Source organism: Malurus melanocephalus, unplaced genomic scaffold (assembly GCF_030028575.1).
Source record: "Malurus melanocephalus ecotype Western Australia unplaced genomic scaffold, MMel_1.1 scaffold_3, whole genome shotgun sequence".
NCBI classification, from domain to species: Eukaryota; Metazoa; Chordata; class Aves; order Passeriformes; family Maluridae; genus Malurus; species Malurus melanocephalus.
The window spans coordinates 4,089,103-4,114,451 of NW_026623235.1; the positions used below are offsets into that span (position 1 = coordinate 4,089,103).

At 41.0% G+C, this 25,349-nt stretch overlaps 1 protein-coding gene across 5 annotated transcripts in view; it reads right to left on the bottom strand.

Annotated features, from left to right (window-relative positions):
* The window catches only part of ENPP2 (ectonucleotide pyrophosphatase/phosphodiesterase 2), a 56,928-nt gene extending 36,496 nt beyond the window's left edge, over positions 1-20,432 (bottom strand). Inside the window, exons 1-8 of one of the 5 annotated variants that reach the window (XM_057367885.1) lie at positions 20,210-20,432; positions 19,667-19,769; positions 13,771-13,926; positions 11,652-11,777; positions 9,577-9,637; positions 8,268-8,365; positions 7,157-7,236; positions 5,854-5,973 (exon numbers count right to left, since the gene is read on the bottom strand). In XM_057367885.1, coding sequence (XP_057223868.1) covers positions 5,854-5,973; positions 7,157-7,236; positions 8,268-8,365; positions 9,577-9,637; positions 11,652-11,777; positions 13,771-13,926; positions 19,667-19,769; positions 20,210-20,260 — 795 coding nt within the window. In that variant the 5' untranslated portion in view covers positions 20,261-20,432. The other 4 variants (XM_057367900.1, XM_057367893.1, XM_057367909.1 and 1 more) reach the window with 4 other exon arrangements.
* Between the last annotated feature and the right edge of the window lie 4,917 nt (positions 20,433-25,349).

The following is a 25,349-nucleotide window of genomic DNA, read 5'->3' on the forward strand; positions in this document are numbered from 1 at the left end:
GTAAAACACCTGTCATCCTGACAAATGAATAACTTGATCATTGGTACATTGCCAAGGTAGCCAGCATGTCTGTGAGAAAGTGGTAGCTATTTTTTATTCTTGTTGAGCATAGGGTTGCTTCATATATGTCACCTGAAAASAGCAGGCACACCTTYCTGCACCAGGGATAATGCACARAAGTGGAGATCACTCCTGSTTGTGCAGTCCTAAGAGCAGTGCARSCAGCCTAAAGGCACCCAGTCTGGCTTCAGAGAGGGGTTAACTGCACCTGCTCTGCTCCCAAGTATTTCACCTCAGGAATGCAKCCATTTACATTGGCATTAGCTGTTTAGATGAGTACATGTGTCTGCTGCACTTCAGCTAAGACAAGGATCTGCTGAAGTCAAACATCAGCAAATCAAAAGGCCTGTATCTGTCTACAACATCTGAGAGAGTCTGAATGACTCCATCCTGACTTTGGCAGGCAGRGCCTGATTCAACTCAAGCTTACAACAAACCACTACTCAACCTCTGATCTCCATTGTTTTTTAAAGGAAAAAAACCCCAAAACACCTGGTCCTTTGATTTATTTAAACCCAAACTAAGAGAATTCAACACTATCCACCATCTCAGCAAATCATTTGTAAAGGCATCTTTCAGCATGCAGAGAACTCACCAAGGTGGAAGAATTTCTATTTGCATTGGCCAAGCTCTACATAAAATACCCAGCATGTTTTAGAGTTGAGACGGTGCTGATGAATCTAGTGCTAGCTATTTCTACTAGAAATACCCTTTTTTTACCCAGACCCCTTAGTGGACAGGCAAAATTAGACAATAGACTTGAGCAACTGATGGGAGTACACAAGTTTATTTACTACTTTGGCTATAGGATAACGCTTCCAGCAGAAGCACTGGTAGCAAATTCTTACTGCAGCCTAATCACMAGTGAACACCTCTCACTGTCTTTAAGTTAAATTGTCTTTCAAGGCACATTGTAAGTCGTGCAGGAGRGCAGGATARAAAAAAAAGTAACCAGATGCCCTCTCAACCTTGTCCATTCAARACAATTGAAATTAAGAAGTGAGTAAGGATTATTGTTCTGCAAGGTCAGCACCCTTTGTGAGTTTATGTAATGTATCTCCTGCACATAAATACATTGGATTTAACTGTTAATACGTTAGAATTTTAYAGACAGCTGTTTAACCGTGTCAAATGTCCTTTTTTGGCTTACACTGGGGACAAGCCTAATTGTAGTGCAAACTATATAAAGGCCATATTTCTGAATTAATTCACTTAAGCAGAGAGAAGGGGAATAAATATCTGAAAAATAACAAGAGATCAACCACTCTGTCTTCATGCCATGCCACGGGAAATCAACAATATCTAGCTTTGCCATCACAGAAAGACAAATTATGCAATCACAGATTCAAATCTAGGACACTGACAAGTGTCCCAAGAAATTATATACATGCTTTCCTAKATATATATGAAATATATCCTGTGAGTTGAATTACTTTTATTTTTATAYCCTYTGTGTTGAATGACTACAATTKTMCTCCTTTATTTAYGGATGAAAGWAGACAAGGCTAAGCAACAGACTAGGTGTCAATGCCATGTGGAAGTCCCAGGCTCTCCCTTCTTACTGCTAGACACATTTCCACACAGGWACTTCACACAGAGTTATTCAAGAAAGCTGTGGAATTTTCTTTGAAAACCTGCACAGGAAGTGGGACACCTCCCTAGTTTTAATCTTACATGAATAAACAAGAGCCCACAACATCTCAGAGGCTGCTCCACATTTGTAGCACTATTAAAGGGCTGCAGCAGCAGCACATCTTGGGTCAGGGCTGATGGGAGGGACTGCTCTAAAGTCCAACCCTAGGGCCAAGTTGTGTAAGCTCACTCTCACCGACCAAGCAGGGAAGGAGATTCCTGCCAGCAGCAGAGGAAACACACACACCCACAGCAGTGGACAGCTGGTAATGCAAGAATGGGAAATCCCTTCCACATCCAGGCAAAGGTGGGAAGAAGGAAATCACAGCATTTCCTAGTAAAGAAACGTGTACAAGACTAGTGCAAGCATGTAGAATTAATCCCACTCCCGCACTGTCTGCAAATTTTTTCTGCAATGAGGTATAATGGAGTAGCCCCTTCCACAAATCTTACAGGACACAAATGTTCTCACAGACTTGGCAATTAAGCATTGCTTTCTTATCCAGACAGAAGATTTTTGGAACAAGAAGTCTATTAAATAAATAGAGTCCCACTGCTCTTCCATGGCTCAAACTGCATAAAAAGAAATATTGATAAAACAGAATTACAGACACCTYTCCTTCTGCTTTCCCTACCAATCAATAAAGTGATTGCAAAACCTGYTCAGGACAGAAAGACAAATGACAGTTTTCTGAAGCTCCTTCTGTAATCATTAGACAGGCAAAAATCAACAAAACTCCAGAAATGGTTTTATTCTAAATACTGATATATTTACTTGGATAAATCAAGAATACCAAGTTCAGATGCTGGGTGATGATAGCTAATGTCCACAGGCCTACCCTGAAGACTGTAAAGACAGCTTCATGACACACAGTCTCTTACCTAGGAATGTCATGGCCATGTTTACGGATTAATTTAGCATCTCAAGCTGGTCCCTTTCTGAGGGTTGTAGTCTTTACAAGGTTGATAGTGAAATTAAAGCTACATACAAGGCACCCTAAATATTCATCAATACCTCTATATTTCTGAAAATAAAGACATCTTTTGGATCCAAACTCAGATCCAAGCCAGGTTACCTTCTGAAGGAGCTTCTCTATCCCCATTAACCACAGTTTTATACCTTTCATATTCTGACCTTGTAGAGGCAATTGGTTATTTCTAAAGACGTGAAAAATCACTTAAAAAAAGCAATGTATTGTCTGCATTGTAAGCTTAAACTCACTACACCAAACCAAGACATGGAAAACTACTGCTTAACAGAAGCCAAAGACAGCTGGGGCCTAAATTTAGTGCTTGGAATAAAATAAAATTACTTGGGATGAAAACAGAATGTCAGTGTCATGAAAAATGAGCAGTCAACTTTGTTTCCCCCATGGGCCCTGATGCTCACCATTTCTGTGAGATGCTGTTACAGTACAAGGAACTGTTTTATGGTTGTTTCCTATGAAACACTTTTGTTTTGAAAACAAGTTTTAAGTTTATGTAACMAATCAACATTGTATACTAAATCAGGAAGTCCCCTAACCAGCTACAACACTCTGAAACACTTCCAAGCTATTTTCTCCTCCCTTCTCCCCTTCCTAATGCTRTTAATTTCTCATAAATCCTGGAGTAAAACCATTCAGACACTCATATGCCAAATCCCACTGATGTCCATGGTAATCTGGCTGTTCGCCAACAAAAGACTGAGTATTAGAACAACTAAAGAAAGACCACCAAACACCCACATTTTCATAAAGCCAAATACAATAGGTCAATTTCCAGGAGCAGGAAAGTATTTCAGTAAATGACATTCTCTTCTAGGCAGTTTTAAYCATAATACAAGACTGGGAGTCTCAGACACTTTTCCTCCCTTCTTGCACAGAAAAATTGTAATTCCCAATCCTGCACAAACCATATGCTACTCTGCAGTTTTTTGAGTACTTCAGTTTGAGACCCAGGACCTAAAAAGAGCCAGTTGAATATGTGATATRACAGACAGGATTCCTGTGATATGCAGACCAGGTATCCCTTCCTACCCTCTTAATTGTACTGTCTCATCTTTCAACACCCAGATATTTTGGGTAGTCAACGTCAATGACATGTTKAAAGAAAGTTATAAAAAGGAGTTAGAAAGTGACTGTATCAAACCAGTATATAGATTAAGACAACTTCTTGTATAAAAAATTGCTGGTTTTTATCAAATGTATAATTCTGGCACGTGCAAAGAGAGCATAAATTATATAATATTTCTGCAAGAGATCTATCACCTCCTTACCAAGCCATTGTGGCCACTCTATCAGGTTTGCCAAACCTATGGGTTTCCCTCATATCRTGTGTATGGGGGTTGAATTATAGCCCTTCCTCTGTGCATTTGCTTCCWATTTTCCAAAGACATTTCCAATTTATTACATTATTTGTGTGTTTCCTTTTTAACAATTCTTCAGAACAACTGGTTTATTTTATCATCCCTACTTGGGTATGCAACAGCCCCACACACACASCCCCCATCCTCAGAGGATTTCCTCCAGCATAAGGTCACCCACTGTTGTGTAACTTTCTTGAACTCTTCTCAGATTATATTTTTCATCCATGAAGTCTTTTATTCCCTGGAGTAGCATAGGTGTGAGAATTAACAATGTTCCCCACACAACACAGAAGTGATGAAGTATTCATAGACTTACACTTCTAMAATATCACAGTTTGAAAGTGGAGACATTTGTACTTGCCCCAACAGTTAGTTCTCCACTAACTCCTACCTAAGTATGATTAAGGTAAGATACAGAATTAAATTCACAATGCTTAATTTAACTCCAGCTGCTTAATGAGTTATCACACAGCAGTTGAGCCACAGGATGGTCTATGAGCTCGACTCCAGACTGCTGCAGGTTTTAACTGTGTGTGTTTTAACTGTGTGGCCCTGGCTGTAGCTGAGATAAAGAGATTACACACTGCTGCTCTTTCACTGTTCCTAGTTTTGATCCTGATTCTTTGCTCACATCTGGAAAGGTAATAGGTACATTCCTCTCCCTCTCCTCTCCTCACSACCCATGCCAAAAGCCAAGCCAGGTCATAGCTGAACAAGACAGTGCCTACACTGCCCGACAGATTTCACAACAAATGCCTCATTCTGGGTCAGGTACAGCCAGACACATCTGCCTGCAGCTCTAAATTGCCTTGTCTCGCATTTGTTGTGGACTAAATGACATGCAGCCAACACACACACTTGCTAAGCCTGCAACTATCCCAGTAACTTCCTTTAGTCTCTTGGGAYATTTCTGTCTTAAGAGATTTGGGCGATGATACTGATCAATTTAGCAAACAGAAATGACTTAATTAAGGTGTTCCCAAACCCCTTCCRATTTCCTCACCTCTACCATCTCACTTTTTTGTGATGTTAACTGGTCAGAAAGCATTTAAACTGTAGTTCCTAAGCAATCAGTGCAATGAAATGTGTATGCACCCTGGCTTCTTTCACTTAAAATTTTAGTTGTCAAAGCAAGCCACCACAGCATGCACTAGCAGGGGAAAGTGTAGCAGAAAAAAGCAGACTGTCTTAGCTGTAGTAATACAGRATACTTTGAAAGACTCCATTTCCTTGCCCAGAATAAGGATTCAGAGCTAGACAAACCAAATCCAACACTAATCTAAAAGCCTGGACCTAGTTCAGCCTGAGCTGCTGTGCTCAAGGTAGAARTTAATTCTCAAGTTTCCACAGCTTCTGCAGTAAGTCAGGTAACAGTGATTACTTGTGGACTTAACTAATAGTTATGAAATTGTGCCATGCTGACAAAATATTTATACTAAAACTGCTCAAGAACATTACTAGGACAAAAATCTKAGAAACCCATAATGAAAAGGAAACATTATGCCATAGTAACAAAATTATAGTGTTACACTGCTGCCTCAAGTAAGGGTTTTTTTCCTAGCTGCATCTAATTTATACTTATCAGTGCAAGCACCTTTCCATAGTCAATGGATTTATTATTCTGAAAAGCAAAAGCCAACTAAAAACATTACATTAAACTGATAGACACAGGGCCAGCCAGGGTGGGGGGTAGGGATTAGGTACAAATTGTTCACATATGGGTTTTTTAATTATTATTACTGGCTATGTTCCACAGCACAGGGGGAGGGGAGAAGAGGGAGAAAGAAAGAAGGGGGAGGGAATTTGAAACTTACTGGTTGACCTCCCCACCATCTGTGATTGAATTTCTCTCGCCCTCGAAGATTGAAGCTGGCATCAAACACTGGGTCATACATCGAATTGCCAACAATCCCATGTGATTCAGGATAGAGTCCCTTTGTGCAGAAGTAGATTAATTAGTAAAACCCTAATGCACACAAGTGCAGTGCTTTGTAGCTATCTGCAAATACCACTAAATTATTTTAAASTAAGTATCTTTGTAACTACATACCAGAAAAGTTTTTTACTTTCAGGTAAGCACATTTAAACCTGGCTGTAGTCATAAAAGCAGTTGATTGAATTGTGCTAAAGAAGCATAAAAACTCCTGTTATTCAATTCCTTCAAGTTTTTTACACTGTTTAAAAGATAATTTGAGGTCATCAAAGAAAAAACAAAAATGTACGAAAAGAAGATCAATTTGTACTTTCAGTTCCCTTCATGAATGCCCTTTCGGGACACAGTAATTCATTCTCTGATTGCAAGAGTAACACTTAGCATTTCCATTTTACAATATTTATCTTCATGAGCGCTTCTGTGAGATAAGTTATTTCCAAGACAAAAAACTGGGTCAGGTCACCCAAAGCCATGGCTTTATATCAAAATTTGTCTTGCAGTAAAAGCAATCTGGGAGAAGACCAGAAAATTCCTTTCTCTGGGCCCTCTCCCATCCCAACCTATTCTTCCTCCATACTCTCCTGTCTCATCCATTTAAACATTTGTGCAGTAGCTGCACAAAAAAAGGAAGGGGGGAAAAATTGCAGCTGCAGGTGGAAAGTCCCTTTTGCCAGCTTTGGGAGCACTGTTGGTGCAGCACAGCAATGGCTCCCTCTCACTGCAGGGCCAGCACAGCATCCAGACWCACTCAGCAGCTGCACTTTACAAACTGACTGCTAGGTCAGCCCCACTGACTTCAGCTGCTCCAACCAAGGAACAACTGCTGGTTGTGTTCTGGGCAGGATTTCAGGGGTGGCTTTTTTCCCCTAGGAAAACTTTGACCTGTAATTAYGCAGCAGTACAAATAACYGAAAAAGCAGGCATAAGAAAGCACRGGAAAGCTGTGACAGTGTATAATGGTTAGATATACACTCCATTTCAGCATTACAAAATTGAAGAAAATACTTTAAAACTTTTTCTTAAAAAGAAGAAAATACTTAAATAAATACCAAAAATTATGGACAGTAAAGCAGACAGTTAAAAGTAGTTCTATAGATATATTTAAAAAAAAATCTTGCTTCCCATAACCCACATTTCTACTCCACTGCAACACTATCATGAAAAAATTATTTCCAGAGACTTACAGTAGCAAGGGTGTACAAGTTGGGGAAYGTTTTGGTAGGGTACACAGGTCGCATGTAAGGAGAATGTGTTCCACAAGATCCTGAAAAATCAATAGCAAATGCAAACATGAGGAAGCAAAGCTTTCATACATGGAAAACAAAACCAGAGAAAGTAATTTCTGTGACTCAAAATTATGCAGAAACTAGTTRAATTTTAACTAATTTAAATGAAATTTCTGTTGCTTAACAGCAACCGGCAGTGAGTGCAGTAGTAAATCTGCTCACACACTCTTTGTACTTCAYGACAAACAACTGAAATAACGCAGCCAAATGACTACAGAACCTACTACACTCCCATGGAGTGGGTKTGTTTCCTGAGCTAGTCTCCATCCAGAGTTATTGGAAGTATTTTGTTAAGTAAAGCAACATCAGAAAACACAGGTTTATTTGAAGTGATAAATATGCCAGAGCTGCAGTTTCACACTGGGCTTTGTGGCCTCAGCCCCAACATCATAGAATCATTTAGGTTGGAAAATACTTTCAAGATCATTGGTCCCAGTCATAGCTGGCTACACAAATATGAGGGCCAGCACACACATGGGGAGAAAGCCCCAACACCTTTCAAGGGTATGGGCACACACCAACTACCATAAAAAGCAGAGAGGTTCAAATACGCAGTGCATTCTGTACTCCACAAACCCAAGGGGATGCCCATTTTCAGGGAGGTGAGTGCAGGGCATGTACCCAGGCACTGAAGAGCTATACAGCTACAGCTTCTGCAGCCAGTTCTCTATACCTCTGGCATTTCTGAATCAAGTGGAAAATTTCATGGGCGCTGCCCAAGTAGACTGTAAGYGTGCATGATACTTATCATGTACTAAAGATGCCTTTCTTTGCTGACAAAACCACATGAACATCACTGATTCTGAGCAGCATTTCCCAAAGCAGCAGCTGTGTGCTGCATTAATCAGGGTGCTTTCAAGTCACCAGTTGATACCACTTAATTTAAAGGGGATTTCTGCCATTTCATCTCCATGCTRACCCTTCTGTTGCTCAACAGAATGAAAGGAAGAAATAAATTGGGCTGCAAGAAACTGTCTTTCATTTACTGAGAGAAAATAGATGTACTCACTCAGTTTTTCAATGTTGGGCATGACCTTGTTCCCTTTCTTCATATATGATGCACGGAAACCATCAACAGAAAAGATGATCAGAGGAGGACGWACAAAGCTAAAGGCAAAAGCAGCAGGAATATAAGACAACATTTCAAAACTTCAGTTTTTTTAATTTCAGTTTGCACACAGTGCCTCCAGGAAGACTAAAAGTTCAGTTACCATATAAACTATACATCTATAGTGTTTTACATACTTAACAGACCAACAGAAAATGATAATCCTCACACTCAGTAACAGCCAGTGTTCACTCAGTCAGTGGAAGGGCTGATATCCAACATAAAAGACATCTTTCCTGAGCAGCTAAAAACATATAACCCATAAAAGAAGTGTTTATAGAAGGAGATGGAAAATTAGTACTCACAAGTACCCACCCTAACACACAATCTCTAGTTAAAAACCACATGGCTCATGGCAGCTGGTCTTCTTTCTCAAACTGAAGTCTATGTGGCATTTTGAGTGAGCTCTGTGAGGCACAGTTCATTCAAACAAACTAAAGATGACAGAATTTCATATTGTTTTATTACTTTTTTAAAATTTACTTTTACTACTGAGAGTCAAGGCCAAGCAGGCAGATAGATATGTGTCATGGATGAACATACCTGGGTTTTTAAATGTTTGTCACCTGCTGCAGGGATTAGCAGCTGTCACTGTCACCAGGAGCAGCTTCTCCAAACTATCCTAACAGCACAGGCTGAGCTGCATCCCAGCACAGTACCCAAGCAGATGTTTACCATTAGGAATAATAGTGAGACAACTGGTTTCAAAAGTTCTGGCTTTCTCCATGTTACTGATGTCCTCAAATTCCTCACCAAGTCAAGCCTGYACCCCACTGCAATTTAGAAATCCTTTCATTTAAAAACATTACACTAAAAGTGCAAAATTCCACTTAAAAATAGCTTGAACTGTGTTCACATCTGGCTTAACCTGAAATTTATGGAAAGCAGAACAACCTGAGCCTTTCCACTGACTTCAGAGGAATCTGGCTACCTTCCCTATGTGTGCAAGTAAAGTGGACAAATCCAGGAGCAGGTGATTGAAAACCAAGAGGTCAAAYACCACTACTCACCCAGCAGCTCAAAGGCAAATGCATTACAATATTATGAGCCTAACTGTACAAACAGTGAAGCTCAGAAAAGCATCCAATCCACAGTCATTCACCSTGCATGACAGGGCCAGTGCAGAAATGTGGCAAGAGAGGTTCAGGGCAGAGCTGGGGACCACTGGCTTTGCTGCATTTGGCTTTGCAGCTGCAAGCAAAACACTTACCCTGCTGGACATTCAGGAGCCTTTATCTCTTCACAGTCATCATCCACCCAGTGGGTTTCTCCTACCAGAAAAGTCACAGTGGTGTTTAAAAAAATAAAATAAAAATATAAATCTGTGGATACAGCTACAGGTTTCGCAGCAAATAGTTATAAAAAAATAAAGCCTAGCTCCCGTTAACAGACTGACTTGTCATACTTGCCATGAAAAATGAGAACATCTTTTCACAAAGTTGAACAAGTGATCTGGTTATATTCTATTCAACAAAAATATCCAAACTAGCAMTTCTACAAGCAGCTCTTAAAACTCGAGTTAAAAGTGTCCTTTTGACCACAGGAGACAGTGGTAATGCTTTAGGCACAGTGGTCATCTATTTTAATTTTTTTTTTTATTTTTGATCTGTCAAAGACAGGTAGTGCTGTTTCTGGCTGTGAACTCCCACCCTCTCCTCCCATCAGTTCTGATGTCTCCATGAGCTGATTCAGCCAGCTAAAGGCACAAAAAAATTATTCTAGGGAAGGAAAACAACTCTAAATAGTTTCCAGCTGGTTTAGAAAGATGATCAGCTCATGGATCAGGTGAGACTCAAGCTAAAAATAAAAAAGCATTAAATACTCTTCCAGAGCTAGATTAGTTAAAATTACTTCATGTAATCAACTATTTTCTTAAGGTTTTCACTGCTGAATGCTGTCTATAGAGTGGCTCATGACATGTACTTTTACCAGTGAATTAAAAAAACGAACTATTAACTAATAAGCTTGCCTTCTGAACCTGGCACTATTAAAGGAACTGCAGTTCAATTAAARGAACAAAAAAAAAATCATAGAAAAGATCTGCAGGAAATGTGTGCTGCAGCAATTCCAACTGACCATGACAGGAGGTGGAGGGAAAATTTCCAAGAAAAAAAACAAACTACACACTATCCTMAGATAGGCAAAGGCTTGAATAAAAAGGAAACACTGCTCCCACATAAGGCTTAGTCCTGTCAAAGTTCCAGGGTCGYTGAGATAGTTTGCTATTAGCCAATTAAACAAAGATTATGTGCATTAAAGCTGGAGACATAAATTCCTCCCAAAGTCTTGACCTTTGGGAGAGGAAGCTCACAAAAACGGCAGAAACTGGAAACTATACCAATATTTATGTGCTCTCAGCCTCAGGTTTCTTTAGGAAGGTGAAGGACAATCTACAGGGATTTGTTGGAAAATACATATTTCATTTGGATTTCCAACAGCAAAACCCAAGTAAACAAAAAAGCCTATTTTCAGTGTATGGATGGATATGGACTACTATAATTTTGTGAACATATGCATTTGTTCACAATGGTGAAACAATTTCAAACTGTAACCCTTACCCCAGTAAAGCTAACAAATGCAAAAACCTAAGAACTAGCTGAGACACAAAAGCAAAAACCTATAGAGCTCATTACCAAGGATCAGAAGACCTGCTGTGAATGGCAGCCATAATAGACAGGCAGGATACGCTCTAAAAGAGCAGAGCAGTGGATGGAAATTAAAATCACAGACCATCCACCTGCCAAGTAGTGGGGGCTGTTCTGCAGCCATGGTGTGTCATGGACATCTGGTCTTCCGACACCACCCATCTGCAGATAACAGCCCTTAGATTCCTGCAACTCCCACGAGAAACATAGCCTACAGATGTTAGGCCAAGTATGAGCAGAAGCTTTTGTGGTGGGGGTGGAGAGAGATCTTTGGGACAGAGATAACACATCTAGGAATTCTTCGCTCCTTCTGAGACCATCAGATATCCCCTCACTCCYTGTGATGCAGAAAAATTCATCTGAACACTTTGCAGCTTTGCTTTCAACTGTCTTCATCCACCTCCACCTTTCTACCATTATCTCCACGGGCAAAGATAACATGGTTCTACAAATTATGTATTTACCTCTGCAAGTACGCAGAAGACTACAAATACATTCCCCATTTCCCCCACCTCCTAAAAAATAACCAAATCAAAGCAAAACAAGGGGTCCTTTGGATGAAAACTCTAAAACTCTTTACCCTCAGGGCTGCCTTCTACTGGGTTTGGAAAGATAAGAGGTAGAAAGACCAAAGACGTACCTTTGCAAACGACTTGGTAATTAGTACAACAATCTCCTCTACTTAAGCAGTCTTCAGAGCAGTGACAGGCATTGTCATCATTCCTGGTTTCTCCACAGCGGTCTTTGGTGCACTCCCAGCCCCGAGCTAAAATATTCGCAGTGAAAGCAAGAATGAGAGATTGCAATCGAAACAAGAAGTATTCATTCACACCATAATGACAAGATACTCTAGTCGTTAAAGTAGGTATGCCAGCCAGAAAAAAAAAAAAAAAAAGAAAAAAAAAAAGACCCTTGTCACTTGCAAGTGCAGGAGGGCTGCTCCGCAGCACTTGTGAGTATTTCTGCTACCCTCAAGTGTTGCACTCAGTGCTTTGTACAATCTGAATTGTAAAAAGTGTGGAAAAGACAAGAAGCGATCTTGGCAGATAAATGGTGGGACCTGAAGCACAAACTAAGAATTCTGGTATTTCTTGGGTGATCTTTGCTTGTTCTCACAACTACTACAGTTCCCAGTTCAATCGGTAGAAAATAGAGACTATGCTGATGCAAAGCRATGCCTTATTCCCATCACCTCCTCACTCATAGGGTAGATTTAGCACCAGCTGCAAAGATAGARAAAAACAAGAGCCATTCGTCAAGAAAAAACATGGTATGGCTGCTGGGAAAACCCCAGCCTTTCTCATCTTGCAAATGAAGTTAAGATCTGGTCTGTCTAAACCGAGTRCTCTCTCAAGGTAGTACATTGTTCTGGAACAGGGCCGGTCGTTTTAAACATATGGTTTTCCACATTCAGGCCCAACCATGAAACTTTTAAAATCACTTTAGACAGCATGCACCCAGTAAAAAACTACACATCAGAGCAATGTCTTTTTTCATCTTTGGGATTCTTTTTCTCTAAGTTTGTGATATTTACAGATTACACGTGATAATTGCCTGAATAAACGCCTGTGGGAGTATATGGCCATTAGCACAACAGTCCCACAGGTTATACAGGAATCCAGATGCATATGTGAACATAGGCAGCTGTGGACAGGAGGCTGAGAAAATGAAATTCTGCTCTTTGAAAGTCTTCAAAAAAGAGCCTCTCACTCTGCAGCCATCTACACCAGGGATGGAACAGCGTCAGCCTAAAATTCAGAAATTTYTGGCCTGGAACCAAAGTTGTTTTTCATACCAAATTAGTTCACCCTTTKTTGGTACCGATCAATGAAAATTATATAATCATAAACAGAACTGAGGAAGTCAGGACGTTCAAGCATGGCACATGCATGGGCAATTATATTTTTAATCATTAGACTTTTCTTCTRGCTGTTTAGTAAGTGTAATACTTCAATAAAGCAAGGATAAGTTCAATGGTAAAAATAAAAGGCACCTGTGTCAACTCTGACCGCTGTGCAAACACCGAAGGAGATGAGTACAACTAATAATTTAAATACACTTTGCTAAGAAGTAAAATATAATTCATGTCTCTCTTTGAAGTTTTCCTTGCCTCTGACTCATGGAAAAAAAACCACCATCCAAAAAAAAAGAAAGTGAACCCATTGCTATATTTCCATCTCCCAGAGTTCAGTGAATTGAAGTTAAATGTTTCTACCAGTGCGTTATATGCATCCTTACACCTGGAAATCAGGATATGGGGCACGGGTAGCAAGTCCAGGCTGTCCCCTGCTCCAAGAGGACCCACACTCCTTCAATGCTCCCAGTTTCCAAGGCACCCTCAAAGTGAGCATGCATTGCTCCAATATTAAGTTATCAGTTGGGATGAAAAAGGRTGGCTGACACAAAATGACCAACATCCAGTTTTTACCATGGCTTTTGATTTTGAACTAAAGGTCAGATTGGTGCCTGAACAATGATTATTGCTTTTAATTCAGTGTCAGAAGATCTACTTTTCTATGTGGTATGAATAGTACCCTGCTTTTTTTGCGCCTGCAGCAAGGAGCAATAGGTTCACATTCCTACTGCTCCTTGCAAGGAAACACGGGCTGCATTTTGGGCTGAGCTGAGCCTGCCCAGCCAAGGCAGAGTGAGGAGGAGATGCAGGTGATGGCACGGAGATTTATCAAGCAGGTCCTGACCACGGGCAGAACTCAGGCGTCAGCAGCACCCGGCAATGCACGACAGCAGAGCCAGCATACCTGTCTTTAAGCACAGCTCATCGAAGTCCAAGCAGCAGCTGCTGTAGCTCTTGCATAGGTTGTCACAGCGGCAGTCAGGAGGCTCTGCCTCTTCAAGTTCAAAGCATCTGTTTTTGCAGGAGCCAGAGGTATCGATCCAGGGGGAATCTGACAGGACTGTGTGGAACAAGAAACAGGGCAACATCTGTCAGGCTGGCAGCGGTGGGACAGGCAGCTCAGCCCTGAGTCACTCGAATGAGAAACACCTTGGATACTTGCTCTGGGAAGGGAAAGGAAGCAGGGAGAGAAGAGTTGCTTGAAGAAACTAAACTAAAAAAGAACAAACTCCAAAAAAGTTGTTCTTTTGGTGGAGAGAGAGAAAAAAAAAAAAAAAAAAAAAAAAAAAAAAGGAAGCAGCATGCTGTGATAACATCCTGCAAAGAAACAGCCCCGGCTTTACCTCTGCAACAATCAAGAGATCATTAGCAGAAATGTATTGAAGTCTCCAAGGCCCCATTCCAGGAGCTGCAGCTATTCCACAGAAGCGGGCCTTTGTTTCCAGAAACCAAGTGACATTTTCATGGYTGGCTGGGCAGTTTACATAGGAAAGGACTCCAATTAATCTACATGCACAGAGCAGGACTTACTTTGCTACACTGGAAGGTGTCAAATCAATGTGAAGTGTGAAAGAAAACTTTAAMATACTCTATAAATTAACAGAGAAATAAAGCGAGGCTTTTTGGTGGGCTTTGCAGAGCACTAAGTTATAAAAACTTTAAAAATACAGAAACATTTAAGAAATTAGTAATTATTTGTGCATAAGTAAATGGAAGACTGCCAGTCTGAAAACCATGAATAATGTATTAGACTTCAATAATCTATTTATTAGTAAGGGCCCTTAATGTCAAAGCWGATATATGTCTGCTCTTTTCTCAAAACTTACTATTTTACACACTTTATATATTTTAAAAGGTTTTCTTATAAGAAACTCCAACGTAAGTGCTTATATGAAGCAGGAAAATTGTGTGCTGTTCTTTAGGGTTAATTGTATTTTATGAAATAAAGTAAGGAATTAATGTTCTCCTTTAAATACAGAGGTGTTCCAAGGAAAATTTCACAATGCCTTTTGTTCCTTGAGAGACCTATTAAAATTAAGTATTTGAAACTGTCTTGTGTGTTGTTTTCTTTTGGGCCATGGTTTGGTTTTGGGTTTGGCAAACTTCACCRTGATTAGCAGCATGACTTTTAGAGGACTGACGCAATGGCACTTTTGGGAAATACTTGCTCTGATATTTTTTATGTGTTTTTCCCCTTCCACTTCAGCCCAGCTGAAAGTTCAGTTTCCATATAAACTGAAGGGAGATCTCTTCTCAAGTAAGATGGCATTAACYGAACACTGAGAATGGATGGAAAAGTTGATGAAGGGGGAGTTTGGAGGACACGTTGCAGCAGCTGATGCCTCACCAGCTCCCATCCCAAGCACTACTGCTCCACCACTTCTCTTGTAGTGGCACTGGCTGGACACCAGCATAAACCACTTCAGTGAGTAAACCTGCCAGAAAATCAGTGCTACAGCAAGATCACAGGTACGAAACCCAAACATACCATGGCTACAGTTGTGGGTCATTGCAATGTCAAGGCACACTCACATGACTGCTGGAAAAGGCAATGGCAGACATCTCTGTCTCTGTTTTTATGAGATTTCTTCCAATCAGGTCAGCAACACACAGGGGGAGTAACATCATCCACACAGTGAAGTTTCACTCTACAGGTACCTACCCTGCAAGCATGCTCTTAGTGAGCCGTCAGTATTGTGGCTATCTGAAATTCCAAAGACCTAAAGATTGAGCATCTGGCAATACACAGATCAGTATTTTCTTCRCTCACRTAARTAGGTTACAAAGCTATGCTAGAAAKTAGCCACATAAGAATTGTTTTCAATCATGTTAACACTCAAATTTTCAGAGCTATGAAGCTTTGGTCCTTATTTTTAATGACAGGTGCTTCCTGACAAATGCTTCTGAAAATCTATTACCAAAAACACATTAATGTTATTTAGCCTTTTCCACTACTTTCTCGTTTGGAAGCTAGGTAATATATAATCACAGATCCAGTAAGCTGCAAATCAAAGCTATTAGGAGCTCGAAGGTGTTACATACCAGCATACAACCCTCCCACTACGCATTACCCTTTTCATTTCAAAGGGCTGAGAGGGAGATCTTTTCAGAGTTTAAAAAAAAAAAAAAACCCCACAAACAAAACAAACCCAACATATCATCATGTCTTTAGGAAAGAGAAGGTGTAAATCTGACTGCAGATTACGTAAGAGTCGGTTAACTGCAGCTCAAGGAGTGACTACCTATTGTGAAGAGCAYCTCACTTATATCAGGAAACCACTGCAACAAACTGCCCACAGAAGCTGTGTAATCTCTGAGCTTGGAGGTTTTGAAGAAGAGCTAGGCCAAGATCTGTCAGAAGCACTTCTGTAACAACAGACCAGGTCTTGGGATAGGGAGGTCCGACGGCTGTTCAAGGTCCCTTCTAGCTCCATCTTCTATAACTGCAAGTAGAGTTTCCATTTCATGTAAGAAAGGTTTAACCCGCCTATCTTGTCTTATCTTTTTGTACGTCTCTTGACAGCCATCTCGCTACTGATGTAGCAAATTATCACAAATCACTTAACAAATTCAAGTCACACCTCCTGAGTCAATGTAGGACACTTTCCATATCACAGCACAAAATTGAACGTGGTTAATTTCTCTGAATACATTAAGATMGCTCCTTTGTTTCTCATGCTTGACCTTGCCTGTGCAGCCAGACCATGGTTTTCAGGTCGTGCACAATGCCATGGCACAGGTACTGGCATATGCAAAACAGTTTGAAAATATATCACCAGGAGTTCTATCCCTGGTGAGCATTTTCAAATTAACAGAAACCCTTGTACAGAACAAACTTCATTTAAAATCCTCTTCAAAATTCCTGCATCCCTCCACAGCTCCCACAAACTGTGCAGCAGGCACAAGGACCTCAGCATGAAGATCCTTCCTTCCTTATTTYATATATAAAGCTTTTCACATTGCTTTCCATACATTCCCTTTATTGCCACTAAGGTCATTCTTCTATGTCATACATTAGAGGGCAAAGTTAAATAGGGCAATAGTGCCTCTGTGATTCAGTTCGTGGGAGCTGTAACATTTACATTTTACAGGTATTATATTTATTTTAGGAAGTGCCATATCAAACTATTTCCTTTGACTCCATCTGATTACAAGGTTTTAAAATAATAAAATCAATTTATTTGCAGTAGTGTTTAAAACAGGACTACACAATATAGACCTGCTTACAGAGTCATTATAGGAAGGAGACTACCTGGTAACAATTTGCCATTTTGGAACCTATGGATCCCATATGGAACCAATATGGAACTACCAAATACTAATACAAAACATCTGGAGCACTAGTTCTGCTAGATAATATTCATATTATGAACTTGCATTTCATTTCTGCAACGAGTTACACGCAAATGAAAGGTCAGACAAGGGAAAAAATAYATTTTAAATATTCCAACAGAAGAAAGGTGTGACTCCATTTTTAATGGAGCTTAAAACCCCAGTGAGATTGGACAGAAAAACTTCAGAGTTTCTTCTTCCAAAGTGTAAGTTATCCTACTGTGATCAAGAATCATGCTTCAAGAGATTATTAAGGCTATTTTCCATGAAAGTGCTTAAAAAGRCAGCTAGAAAATTCACAAAGCAAATAACTTACAAAGGCAACGTTATGAAGAAATGTGAGCTTTGGTTCTCTAATGTCTGTTAGAAATTTTAACTAAAAAAATTTATTTCAATTAAATAATTTGTTGGGTACAAATATTAAAAAGACAACAAGAAGGGGTGTTTTAGGCATTATGGTGGTACTTTGGCATGAATTTACAAGGGACTAGGAAAAAAAACTGGTTTTGGCTCATAGCAAAGTTCTACACTAGATGAGAACTAATTTGCTTGCAATCATGGTACACCTCTGGAGAAGTAAATTGGTCTCTACAATAATKCTTAGTAAAGAAAGTATTTTGTCAATATAAAATAGTCTCAACACCAAGACACTTGAAAGCAAAAAAGCTAAAGAAGAGGGAAATTGAAAATGGATTTTTACTATTTTTGTTTCTGTATATTTCATTGGACTGCTCTTCTGATGAAGTATAATCTGAAGTCATGCAATTAAGAGTGACTAAAAAGGATCTCTGGTCACAGTTCTTTTTATTTGCTAAAAATAAAAATGCACATCTCCAGTGTAAGTTTTTATTGTCTATACTTTACTGTGATTTTACTCTTTTATTCTTTGCTATCACTTTTTTTTTCCCCTGCAATAAAAGTAACCAAGCCACATAAACATGCAAAATTTCATTTGTTTTKTCTCTCATTATTGCACCGTCARCTGGACTATTTTAATGCCAGGTGCYGGGCCAATCCCACCTGTAAGCAAGTTTTCAGTAGACTTCCAAAAGTACSCCATCTCTTTTGCAAGAGATCCTGCATTTCTTCCTACTTTTCTGGAATGCTGAGCTAATCCTCCTGCTATTGAAAGGAGCACACAGCTACTGTACCCAGCCCTGCTGRCGTTGAACAGGACTGGCTGGCTCAGCAGAGTTGGCACCGATCAGCTGCAAYGGGACCCCAATATCAAACCTTTGGGATTTCAGCAAAACCCACGTGAGCCCTGCCCCAGACAGTCACCACTGAAAGCAAACTGGCACTCAGGTGTGGAACACCTGAAAGGCAAATCCTTCCCATCACTATTACACACACTACACATCTGTTCTACAGTTAACATCCAAGAAGATTTTTAAAAAAATTATGTCAGTGAAAAGGTTTGCTTGAAAAATAAAGATCAAAAGCAACAGCCACTATTTTTCTGATTATCTRAAATGCCCCTACTCAGTGATCAGCAGCCCTGATTGCGGCTATGATTAGACATCAATTCCTCAAAGACAAGAACAGGAGGACACAGATACATTACCAGAACACAACAAACTCTGGCCACAGTAAATTAAAATTCATAAGCTATCATTACAGATGGGTATTGCAAATTAAACCGTTTCATTTCAGTTACGTTAACCAGCCCTAAGTCAATGACCGCAAGTTTCCTTTCTCCCGCCAAAGGAACAGAGGCACAAGTCAAGCCTGCTCTTTTTTTTTTTTTTTTTTTTAAAAAAAAGGCTTTTTTTTTGTTTTATACATTTTTCCATTTGGACTATGCTTGAGCTCAGAGAACTCTATTCTGCCCCACAACACAAATAACAGCTCTGCGGCATGCTCGCGCTGTCTTCCAAAGAAAAAAGTAGAAGCATATGAAAAACACGGGACTCAGTGACAGCACATCTGCACGAACACCTGCTCTCCTCTCCCGGCCCTCTCCGCCGTCAGATGTCTGCCGTCTACTGTTCACAAACCAGCATGACCTCAGGAGCCACAGAAATCCCAAAAGCTTTTCTCACCAGTGCCTCTTGAAAGCATTAATCAAGTTTCTAGAAACCGCTTCAGTAGCTACCAAAATAAACCCAACACCGTTAAAGCCATCAGGGAGTTTCTCTTAGCGCTAGAAGGAAACCGTGCAGAGTACAAAACACTGCAAACACTTCAGAGAAGCTGATGAGACTCTGTGAGACTGACAATGCTCAGTCCTAAAATAAGCTAAATTTTCCATAGTCACATGCACACAGAGCAAAAGTTTAAGTAAATAGGAGACCTATAGGTGAGTCCCAAAGGTCAACTGACTCGGGCTCAGAGAGTTATTTATTCTTCTCTATATCCTAGAGGGAAAAGGAACAAGYGAACTACTGTTACGGAGTAGGAATGGTTTCTAACCACAGTCTATACCATAAGGGAATATGGTGATGTACAATTTATGTCCGTTACTGTACCTGAGACCGGGCCCTCATCCCATTCTTCAGCTCTCCTAAATCGATGTGTTGTAAATCCCATGCAGACATTTACTCCAAAAGCAAAAGCAAATAAGGATATAACCTGCAAAAGTAAAACAGCAAAGTAAGCAAACTGTGCAAAAAGCAGACTTTTGCACTAAGAGCATTATGCACAAAGAGATGCAGAGATAGTCCTCAGTACATTCGAGCTCCCCAGCACGGCAGTTCTCATCACTGAAGCAGCGGCTGACAGCGTCAGCGTTGGAGARTAACACAAACCAGAAGGGGTTTATGAATAAAACATGTTTCTGAAGCTGAAACGCTCCTTTTTGTAGGAACTTATTCAGGAGAGACGGGCTACTCCTCCTCTAAAAGCAAACACGCTCCTCTCCTCCCCTACCTGGTGCGAGTGGACGCAGCCCTGCTTAGCCATACCAGGGAATTCTTGAAAAGTCTGCGCTGCACCGTCGCCTTTTTTTATAGTGAGAGCAGAGCTCTGTGTTTGCTCGGGGAGTTCGGGCTGTTAGCTACGAGTAATCCCACCTGGTGAGGTTGACAGGCTCGTGTGATTTGTCCAGGGGGTGATTTCATCATGTTTCACTCACAAATCGCAGCTCCGAGTGCAAGAAGCTTCAGGCATCATCCCTCGCTACGCCCTCCCCCCAAACGCAGAGCCGCGCGCTTTTATGTGGTTTCGTCTGGCGGAGCAGGGCTCGCTTGTGCCGCTGCGGCCAGTAGCTGTTCCTGCTCCTTGTATTCTCCTCGCTGAAGTAACATGCTTAAAAGAGAAACCAAATGCGTCTCCATCTGGCTCAGAGAATCGCTGGGGGCTGTGAAATGCAAATGTGGCGATGCCACCCCCAGAAGTGACCCCGGCTGGTGTCAGGTGTGGCCGCCCGGGGGCCRCTGACCCCGCTCGGCCGCGGGGGTTTGGGGAGCACCCGACTCCTTCTCCGCGGGGGATCCCCGAGTTTGTCACTGGGCTGCAAAGCGAGAGATTCTCAAAACTGGAGATATTTTCAGAGAGGGGGTGGAGGTTTTGGGTATTTTTCAATGCTCTTCTCCCATGCTGCTGTGGCAGGGCAAGGCTTGTATCGATAGAAACACARGCAGTTTCATCTGAATAGCTGGAAACCCCAGACTTCCAGAAAGGAAGGGAAGTGACACGTTCCCTCTGCCCCACATTTCCCCATTTTCATCAACAACAGAAAGCTTGGCTGTTTGGATAAGCACTTCTATTTACAAAGCAAATGATAATGGTGAACAGAATTACGGTTCAAATCACTGGCTTAAATATTATTTGCCAAGGCAAATTATTTACCACCGTAGTTTGCCACTTTTTTTCTCTGCTGAAAGCGTCTTTCATGAAAGTGTTTACTAACAATTACATTTAAAGGGACAGAGTCAAGGCTTGTAAGCCTTTGGATGGACTGAGCTTCCCTTGGGATCTGTCCCATATTCTATACTGGCATTGAGACACAGGACAGTTTTCTTTAAAATATCTTGCAGTATTAAACACACACAATTTTTAACTTTGTTTAGAGGTAACTTTTACCTGCTGAAATAACTGCCCTTCCACACTGTGTAGCCTTACAGGACAGAGTCTAAAAAACCCTTCTTTGCTGCCCAAATCTCAGCCTGCCAGCCTTTGCTAGGACCTGACCCTTTTTTTATGCAGTTTCTTAACCGAAAGTGGCTCCATTGTGCAGTTGCAACTTTGCATTGCAAGGCTCAAGGCAAGGTAATTAGCTTGAAAATTCCTCCACCAGGACACTGTATTCCTTTTCCTTGTACAAAGTGAGTCTGTGAATTCAGACCCTTCTTCCAACGCTCCCTTTATCACTAGCTGCTACTAGGTTGCAATAGGCAGTACTTTTCTAGCAAAAAGCTGTGCATAGAGGTTTAGAGAAAAGTAATCATCAAAAGTAATCATCAAAAAAACTAACTGTTCCTATAAAATTCTTCGCCTTTAGCCTCTGGTATATTTCCTGTGGCTAAACAATTTCATCCCCAAGCACTAGGTAAGTACAGCAGTGTGTGACCACAGCAGAAGGGAAACCTAAAGTGTCACAAATAAAATTGGTGTTGCCTATGTATCTTAACTACTGCAGTTCATGATTTCAGAGGCAAAATATGGGAATCAGGAGCCCAAGCTCTCCTCCAGGCTAGGATCTTTTGCTCTTCAAGGGACTCAGGCAAAACAACTGAATTTTCAAATCAGGTGGCCAATTCTGAGTACCCATACCAGTATATGAAGCCTTAATTTCAGAGATGCTCTCAATTTCAGAGCCTTTGCTGTTCCTGCATATCTTCCTAATGCACAGGTTCTCAGTTCTTTTGAAAGAAAGTTCCTACATGTGTTAAAAATTCCATTCAGAAAATCCCAGCAAACAAAACCAAAACATACAGCATTATTAATGACTTCTACTGATTTTAAACATACATATTTCATTTTTCCATTCATGTAACCTCTCTAAAGCTTGTAAATGTTACAATTTACATAAATGGAAGAGCTTATTTGATGTTTCATAGTCCATATTATGAGTATATCAAATTAATTAACTTCTTTTTTAATGTCCTTTAGAACCATAGATGATGACTCTGAAACTGCTAATCTTTTTCATCTGTGTTATGTAAGACACATTTTCCAGTAGTTCTGAACTGAACACAGTCAGATRCACAAAGTCCTTTTTGTCACAAGGATTGTGCCTGAAGCCATCCCACAGATTCACAAGGAACTTATTAGCATGAACAAGGTCTAATGATTTTGTTCAGGAAAAATTTCCCTGCTGGGATCAGTGGCAACTAGTTTTTTCAGCAACTAATTGCCATTTTACTAATCAGAAAAGAAAGGACTAAAGCTGAAATAACATATTCCCAGCCCAAGAATTCAGCGATTCAGTTTTAAGGCTTAAGTGAAAGACATTAAAAAGGAGTTTTTAATTTTTAACAAGATCGTCAGAATATGAATTGCCTCTTCCTCAGTTTTTGTGCACAAAAACTGGCCTTTGGCTTTTCAGGGTTGCAAGATCACACTGATTATTTAACACGGGGTGCAAAGCTTACAGCGAGGCACCAGATGGCGCTTYACATGAGACGTTTGTGCTGTAACATTTCCTGTTACAAACGCTCAGYCACAGAATCACARAATCGTTTACGTTGGGAAAAGATTACTGAGTCCACCTCCATGTCCACCKGTAAAACATGTCCTTTAAGTGCCACACCTAAACGTCTTTTAAATACCTCCTCCAGGGATGATGACTCCAACAGCTTCCCTGGGCAGTTTGACAACCCTTTCTGTGAAAAAAAATTTTCCTAATATGCAATCTAAACCTCCATTGGTACAACCTGAGGCCGTTTTCCCTCATCCTGTTACGTGACGAAGAGAACAAAACTCCATCTGGCTACAGCCCCCTCTCAGGGAGGTGTAGAAAGTGATAAAGTTTCCCCTGAGTGTCCTTTTCCCCAGGCTAAACATCCCCATCTCCCTCAGYTGCTGCTCATCAGCCTTGTGCTCCAGACCCGTCCCCAGCTCCATTGCCCTTCTCTGGCCTTGCTCCAGCCCCTCAATGTCTTTCTTTGAGTGAGTGGCCCAAAACTGAACCCAGGATTCAAGGTGCTGCCTCACSAGTTCCTGGTCACTGCTYGTGCTGACCACAATRTTTCTGATCCAGGCCAGGATGCCACTGACYTTCTTGGCTCCCTGGGCACACAGTGGCTCATGTTCAGCCCTGYTGATCAGCACTCCCAGGTTCTTTTCTGCTGGGCAGCAAACTGACTGAGGGTGCCCTCAATCCCCTGGTCCAGATCWTCATTAAAGGTATTAAATAGAACAGACCCCAGTACTGATCTTGGAGACTGCACACCAGTTGGATTTAACTCTATCACCAYTCTCTGGGCTCAGCCATCCAACAAGTTTTTTAGCCACTGAAGAGGGCACCCATCYAGTTTATGAACAGCCAGTTTCTCTAGAAGAACGCTATGGGAAATTGTATCRAATGCTATTCCACAGAGTTAATATAAGCAAGACATTACTTACAGTGTTATATAAGACTCATTTTTTCTTGAGCAGTTTTTCTAATGAGAAAAGGAATGCAGAGAAATCAAGTATAGTGGCTGAGTCAGAGGTTTGGGATGGAGTGGACTCTAATAAAAGCCTTTTTAGCTACTCCCATCTGCTTCTCACTGCCTGCTGGATGTATCAGGTGACTGGGAGACCAGGGAGAAAGCTTCCAGTAGGCTTGACAGTAGCATGAAAGACAGAAAGGTGAAGGACTTCTCTTAAGTGTCAAAGAGCTCTCACCCTCCCAAACAGCATCCATGTATACTTGTGGCCAAGAAAAACAGCTGGTTGAGTGCACAAAATAGATATTTTAAGGAACAAAACTTTTTGACAAACACAGAAATTAAAGCAGCATCCACATCAAGCCTACTCAGGTATCAGCACTGTGAAACCAAATAAACTTCCATCAGCTAGAGTGAGCATGGGAAGAGTTGAGTACCTTGCTGAAGATACCCCGAGTCTTTTTAACAAAATCAAAGAGGCACAACATACCAAGCAGAGCTGATTCTTGTACATGAAGAACTTTAAACCATGTTTTTATTATGGAATCAGAGAATGGTTAAAGTTGGAAGGGGCCACTGGAGGTGGATCAAACAGGGTTGCCTAGAGCACATTACTAACGATAGTGAATATATCCAGACATGGAGACYCCATAGCCTCTCTGGACAGCTTGTTGCAGTGCTCAGTCACTCAAATAAGCTCTTCCTCACACTCAGGTGGAACTTYCTGTGTTCCAGATTCTGCCTGTTACCTCTCATCCTACAGCTTGGCATCCTGAAGTGGTGGTGGACTTCCAAAACCTATAGAGTTGAAACCTATATATCTTGGCACTCAGACAGCACAGTGACTGACAAATGAGATGGAGAAGGAAGGAAAGATGTATGTGAAGAGAAGGACAGCAAATGGACAGCAAAGYCAGCCATGGTCAGCAGTCTGATGACCAAAAGAGGGACAGGGTGAGTAAGAATCAGTGCAGGAGGGGGATGACAAGTAATCCTTCAGCAGAGGAGGAGGACCAGGAGCCAGGCTACAGCCAGATACAGAAATGCAGAACGGTGATTGCACAAYCTGGGTGTGCAGGAAAAAATATACAAGAGTTGCTGCAGGATGATGGACCTGTAGCTGCTCAACTTGTAAGAGCATCACTGAAGACCCCAAAATTGAGTCACTGAGAAGTCCTCTTTTCACCTACTAAAGCTAAAACACTTCAGCAAGTGATGGATTTCAAATGGCTGTCAGCTGGCTTGGAAACAAAAAGTTACATGATCATAAATGTCAGGAGACAACCCAGATGTTCACATGGATGCATTGAGTAGAGGCAGGGCAGAGAGGAAAAGGAACACTCAGCATGGGTAAGGGTCATACTATYCATTCATGTTTGAGAGTTGCAGAAACTTCTGCATGTGTCTTTTGTTCTTACACACATAAAAGCTGCATTTCATCAAGGAGACAGAAGGCACAGGACTGACTGCCAAGGAGCTGCACCATCATGCCCTCTGCTACCCCATGAGCCTGGGAAGACCCACAAACCAGACCGTGCGCACATGAAAGTACACCCTCCTCACCACAGTTTCTCAAAACACCACCAGTCTCCAATTATCTGTCTGCTCATCACTGCCC